We start from the raw sequence: 7,286 nt of genomic DNA on the forward strand, positions 1-7,286 counted from the left end.
AATCAAAGGAGTCCGTATGTAAAAAAAAATGGTTGAGAACCACTGGACTAATCTTGTTAAGATGGATCCCGAGCATGGCCGCAATCCAATGACTGAAACAAATAAAAGGTAAAACATATGCATATATGGTGATTGCCACTTCATAGAAGAAGGTTATCTCTTCCATTCGTAAATGCCGTCATGAGATTTCATATGACCAGCAAGTCCGGCTTTGGACTTGGACAAAGAGATTGTTACAAACATTTTTCAGGTAGAATAATGTTTGGCATTAATTTCAAGTCCGGATCTTTTCGGTTTGAGCGGCAGTTTTTTAAAATAATTTCCACGTAACTAAAAAATTTTAAACTTCGTATACTGGTAGAATGTTTTGTAAAACATCTTTTTCTCTCGACTTTATTGAGAAAATTCTATGGTTTGTAAGATATTTATTGATTTTTATCTTCTTCAATTTCTGCAATTTCAACCAATCACTGACGTCTATTGAGGTAAAAAAAAAAAAACATTCTGTGCCGTAAGAATATGTCCCTCGTTTAAGAAACAGATTGGGTTTATTTACATTTGTGGAGAAAAAAGATACCCTTCCCCCCACCCCTAACCCTAAAATTAATTGAAATGCAATAGATCGATACTAGGGTCATAATTATGGGTGACAATTTCATATGACACCGCTAGAAAAAAAACTGCCGTTCAAACGGAAAAGATTCTCAAGTCCTGTCTATGAAGTGCTCGTTCCAAGATGGAGTGTTCGATCCTTTGCTGTCATCGAAGATCACTTCTTTCCGAACCGATCAATTTTCTGCCCCCATTCTTCAACATCTGCAATAAGAACCTACATAATACAATAATACGCACGCACACAAACACACAGGGAGGGAGGGAGGGAGGCAGATTTTACTTGCCAATTTATTCGTGTTCGGCTTTTTTCCGCGGGTTTTTACTTATGCAATCTCGCCATATTTCGTAGACTATCGTAAATTTCCGTAATCATTTTCAGTCTCTCTATTTGTCACTTCTCCCATCATCTTTATCTCCTTTTTCTTTGTTTTTCTCTTTATCTCTCATATTCTTCTTCTTTCTTTATTTCTTGATTTTCGTCTATGTCTTTCCACTATCTCTTTTTTCCTTGCGGCATTTTCTCTTTCTTTTACTTTAATCCCTTTCCTCTCATTTTTTTTTGTACTTCACATGAACTGCAATTATTTGTTTACATGAATATATATACATATAATTACTTAATACTTTATATATGAAGAAGCAAATATCTAAAGATTAGAAAGGATTTATTAAAAAGTGGAGAGAGATAGAAAAAGTGATAGAGTGGCAAAGAAAAAGACACGAAAATAATCTTCGTGAATTCACGGAAGTTACCGAGTATTCATGAGCAAACGTAACCACAGTCATCAACAACCACTCACCCCGCTCTCTCACTTATTCTCTAACCTATTTGTTTTCACTCTTTCTACCTCCTCACTCACTAAACTATTTCTACCTTCCCCTCCCTCTCTTACTTACTCACCTATTTCTTCTCGCTCTTTCTCCCACTCTCCCTCACTAAACTATTCTCCCCCTCCCTCTCTCATTCACTCACTAAATTATCTGCTCTCCCGGCTTCACTCCCCCTCCGCCTCTCTCTCACTCTCACCTATTCTTCCAGTTTTACAGTTAATGTCGAACTGAGCTCGTCGTTCCTTGTATCTCGTCTTCCTTTCTGGACAAAAGAAATGCCTTCTGCATTGGTAATTCTGGCCGAAGGGGCCGAAGAAATGGAAGCTGTTATTACGATTGACGTTCTCCGTCGCGGTGGGGTACAGTTCTTGTTTTATTCCTCTATTTAACCTGATATATCAGTGTGTATATATATATCCATTCACGCACACACATACTATATATATATATATATATATATACACACACACATTTATAGAGAGAGAGAGAGGTATATTAATATATGTGCTTTATCTATAATAATTATATAAAACAATTAGGCATTGATTAGATGAATAACATAATTTATTCAAAGATATCTGCACGAGAGAGTTCTCTGTTCGGAGTTCTTCATCTTCGGTCCTCCGACAACGATTTGGCGGGGTTATTTAAAGGGTTTTCGGATAGAATACCTTGATAAATTTCTTTCTAATACCTTCTGTACTTGCTGTAAGTTTAAATGTAGTCGCAGTTAACTTTGCTTTTCATCCTTTCTTGGTTGATCAATTACCAAAGTACCAGTAATGCACTAAGGATGTTGTTTTTCATCTCTATCTCCTTATTTCTCTCTCTCTCTACCTCTGCATCTCGCTCCTTTCTCTTCCTATCTATATCCCTCTCTACCACTCTCTCATATATATCCCTATTTTCCTTTCTCTCCCCCTCTAGCTCTCCCTCACTCACTGCCCCTTGCTATATCTACCTCCTTATTTATCTCTCTCTCTCCCCTACTTTCTCTCTCTCTCTCTATATATATATATATATACATCTCTCCATCTCAGTCATCACATGCATTGCTCCAAGAGTGTGTGCATTCAACGTATCTGACCTCCAGACCCGCAGCGAACCACTTTTCCGGAAAAGAAAAGGGTTTGACTGCGAGTTTTTGTTATTTCGCATATCGAATGTGACAAGGAAATCACGCGTAAACGGTTCCTTTCCCCAGAATAGGAAAGATTCGGCTACTATTTCTAGCACGTCCTGACACCACATAACAGCTATTTGGTGATATTTCGCTGTGAAACGATTTTTTGACCCTTCCAACACTTACTTTTCGGGGGGGGGGGAGCTTGCGGCAGGTTCTGGAGGTTAGACGGGTTGAATGCACTCGAAAAAATATTTCACACCAATGTACGAATGGATCCTTTACGAAGTCTTGGATGATCGATCAACCATGTACAGCGTTCCTGTTTCCAGGAATTCTGCCAAAAGTTGATCGAGGGTTTGATCAATCTATTTTCTTGTGGGGGGGGGGACTGATGATTATGTTATTGAAACCGTTGAACCTTAGAACAATATTATAGATAGATATAAATCTTTCTCACTAACAAAACCTCTGTCAGTGAAGAAAACAAACAAACCACCTTGAAGTGTTATTATTAACTCTATTATGTGTAGAGTGCTCTTTTCCATGTTTGTATAAAGAGACATTCACTGCACACGTCATATATATATATATATACTTATATATTATGAATGTGTGTGTGTGTCATTTAATAAACACATGATTTAATTATGAGCTAAATAAGTTTTATTGTTCGGGTAGTGCATGAGTGGGTGAAAATGCGCAATATATGCCATATATTTTAATGGGGGAAGGCCGTATTTATGTTTTCTATAAACAATATATATTTCGTTTTTGGATTTGGTTTGGAGAGTCAAGACTATTGAAAATGTTGCAAGACGCAACGAAAATTTTAGGAAAATAAGAAATAAGTGGAGATTTTACCGGTGAGTGTGTTAAATTATAAGGCACTAAAAGAGAATGACCCTCCCCAGACACGACAGAATATATATATATATAAAGAGAGAGAACTTCGATTAAATGTATATATATATATATATATATATATATATACACATGTCTATCTATAAGCATGTATATAAAGATATGCATTTATGTGTGTGTATGTATATATATATATGCACACACATACCACGCACACACATGCGTATATATGCATACAATGCACACACATGTAAATAGATATATAGAAAGAATTGAGATAGAAATATTACTGCGAAGTAGAAATTTGTATATTTCCTTCTCTTTATCTTCACATCTACAATTATACTCAAGCTATATAACAGAAATCATTTTAATTATTATTTATTTAATTATTCTCAAACTTAATCTTGTAGAATAAGAAACAAATAACTTTTCATATATTTCAAACTTATTTGCTAGTCAACTAGCAAACGAAAGATGCCGGCAAAATAGGTAGAGAGAAGGGCAGCAGTGAAAATGAAACCAGCAATGAACAGGCAACGCATAAAAATAACTTTGATGCTGCCTCAAATTGATCGGATTCTTGGCAAGCTTTATCGATTTTTATTCTGCCGGTAAACCGAATTCCTACTCGTGAAATTAACGTGAGTAGCTGAATAGGCCATAACCTCGCGGGCATACCTACACAACAGTGCCCCATTCTTTCGAATTCGTTTCCTCATAACTTTCAGAAAAATGGATATTTTTTAATGAAATTTTCTACAAATATATTTCAGATATTGTAGATTACAATTAAATCGGATTTTTATCTGAAAATAACAAGATATTAATAATAATTGGTATGCGCACACATACATATTGACATATTTTTTTCAAAATTTCAAGTTTAATTTTGTAAATATATGAGATGTTGCGCGTCCAACAATGTTTGTTTTTTCTGTTTTTTCACATTAAATTCTGATGTAATCTTAATCTACGCCATCTGAAAAGTATTAGAAAATTATATTAAACTATACCCATTTTTCTGTAAGCTATGAGGAAACAAATCCGGTGATGGTGGGGCACACTTGTGTTGGTATACCAAGAATTTCTACTCGCGAAATTAACGTGTAAATGACTGAATAGGTTATGCAGAACCACGCATACCCATTGTGTAATTTTTAGGCTGAACTCGTGTTATAACCATGTCATAACAGGGCTGGACTTTCGAATTAACGGTACAGTCTAGAGCAGACATGGGTGTCCTTTCCCGAGAAAGAATTAAATAAAGATAATTTTAATAAATGTTATTTTTCATCGTGGAATTAGATGTGCCATTCAGAAGAAAGTCCCGCGGGTCGCAGTTTACCCATGATTGGTTTTAAAAAAAGGAACCTGGGCATTCTTATAGAGTGGGAAATTATATAGTGTGCTAAAAGGAAAAAAAAAAACCTGTAATTTCATCGGTTCGATATATTTCAATTTTTTTAGTCTTGACTCTCCAAACCAAATCCAAAAACGAAATATATTTTTTTCCAAGTCACTGGAAGAGGGTGTGTCAAAATTAGCCGCCTTTTCTAGTGAAATTTCAGCTTGGACTTTAATTGTTTCGTAATTTGTGTTACGTATAATTTTGGAAGAATTATTGTATTACATATTCAGAAAATTAAAAAATTTATTTTTTTCATATGAGAGTCAAAACCGAAAAATTAAGGAAAAAAGTAGAGGGTTGACTTGAACTCACTACGGGGGGGGGGGGGGGGGGCTCGGAACGAATGTAGTTCTCTCTAGCGATGCTCCAACAATTCTGTCACTTCCATTGTTTTATTCGAAAAGTACATCTCAACTCGGCCAAACAATTCATTGAAAGAGCTGAATGGATTGTGAATGTGTTGGGTGCTGGCTTCTACCACAGTGTGATGCTGCAGACAACACACAGACAAAGGTCTGCACATTATATATAAAGTCATGAATGACAGAAATAGTTTGATGAAATTTTATTTAACAAGAAAATTCAAATACCACAAATCTCTTGTATCGTACTTTATATTGTTTTGTAGAATGATACATCAAGGAGCTTTTTTTAATGAATACTATCGGATAACTCGAATCCATATATTGTGATATATATATATACACACATACACACACAATCTCTCTCTCTCTCGCTCATATATATATATATATATATATATATATATATATATATATATATATATATATATATATATATTTGTTTCGGTACAACGTGTTTATTTATTTTAGTAGTTTTGACTTTAAGAGTCCCTCCTAGCGTGAGGTATCTATGTGTAATAGTGCCCTCTATATAATATAAATAAAACAATTTTAAAGAAAAAATTGATGGGTTTTTTTCTCTTATGAGGTTTTTCACGCTAACTACTTGATAAATTCTTATGAAGATTTTATCCTATTTCAAATTATATATATATATATATATATATATATATATATATATATATATATATATATAGGGGATGACCACTACATCAATTATGCTAGAAGTAGATCCGCTATGGACTTGTCCACGTAGTGGCCATCCCTCTTATATGTATGTAATATAACTTTTCTGTATCTTCAGATTTTAATATGCTAGACCACTGGTTTTAAATCGATATTAATCAAATTAATATTCAATTTTTCACCCTTATTTTAAATATAAATATTTATGTATACATACACATGCATAAAATGCATGATTTAGGCAAACTCTTGCACTATGCTTACCTTAAACAATGGCTTCCCCTCAACCCTTCTTCCATAGTAAGAGCTGAATATGAAATGAAGATTAAAAATTCCGTTATCCTCACGCTCAGATCCCACAACCAGTTTTTTTTTAAACACTCATTAAACAGTATACACGAATGATTTATTGTATAATAATAACCAGGGCATAGTTTCAAAGACTTCAAAAATTTTATTTGAAAAGTTAGGGTTAGGAGAAAATTCAAATGCTACAATGCATTTAACAAGGTTCTTTTCTTACAGAATTAAATATTAGTGGTTAATTTTTGAAAAATAGAAATTCTATTGAAGAAATATCATTATTTTGTATGAAACCAAACCTTTTTTTATTTCTTATTCAAGAGGACTGGATCAGAATATAGAAAATAATGTTTGTTACAATTTTGTCATCATCAGAGACCACCTGCTCTCAATAGGTTAAATTACAGCATGGATTACCATAATCTCAAGTCTTTCCTGTGCTGTCCTTAGATAAGATCCTCTTCCAATTATTTATCTTTTTCTTGCTTTAGTCATTGGACAGCGGCCATGCTACGGCATCGCTTTTGAAGGGTTTTGGTCAAACAAATCGAGCATATTCATCATCTACTTCAATTACTGCTTCTCATTTGCTTGGCAGACGGCCAGACCGTCATTTAAAGATGTTTTTGTTGAAAAAAAGCCGCAATAATTATGCACCAACCCAATATATATATATGTGTGTGTGTGTGTGTATGTATTCTTTTCTACCCTTTAGAATTGGAATTTTTGAAAAGTAAATGTTTTGCATTATGTTGCTTGTTATTCTCTTTAGGGAACATTTTTCTGGTTGAAATACACCGAAAAATGACGACACAGCAGTAAAAAAAATCGTAAAAAACAGGGATTTTTATAGAAAAAGAGCACCTTTTTGATGTAAATAATTTTTGGTCTTAACATGGTCCGATTTGAATTTTTTCTTCTTCGGAAGGAAGAGCAAGCCTTCTTCTATCATACTCTCAATTTTGGTCAACTTGCGCCGCAGGGACTCTGAGGAAATGGTGTTAGTTGAAGGCTACAAAACCTGCCACACGCAGACAACTTCAGCTTTATATATATATAGAGAGAGAGAGAGATATATTCCTGAAAGTTA

The 7,286-nt window shown here is 34.3% G+C and overlaps 1 protein-coding gene across 1 annotated transcript in view; it reads left to right on the forward strand.

The window, feature by feature from the left end:
• Positions 1–1,620: 1,620 nt before the first annotated feature.
• LOC115224773 (Parkinson disease protein 7 homolog) overlaps positions 1,621–7,286 on the forward strand; it is an 18,327-nt gene continuing 12,661 nt past the window's right edge. Inside the window, exon 1 of the mRNA XM_029795682.2 lies at positions 1,621–1,805. Within this exon, the coding sequence (XP_029651542.1) occupies positions 1,722–1,805 (84 nt within the window). The 5' untranslated portion in view covers positions 1,621–1,721. The remainder of the gene's footprint in view (positions 1,806–7,286) is intronic.

This window comes from Octopus sinensis, linkage group LG26 (genome assembly GCF_006345805.1).
Source record: "Octopus sinensis linkage group LG26, ASM634580v1, whole genome shotgun sequence".
Taxonomy (NCBI): Eukaryota; Metazoa; Mollusca; class Cephalopoda; order Octopoda; family Octopodidae; genus Octopus; species Octopus sinensis.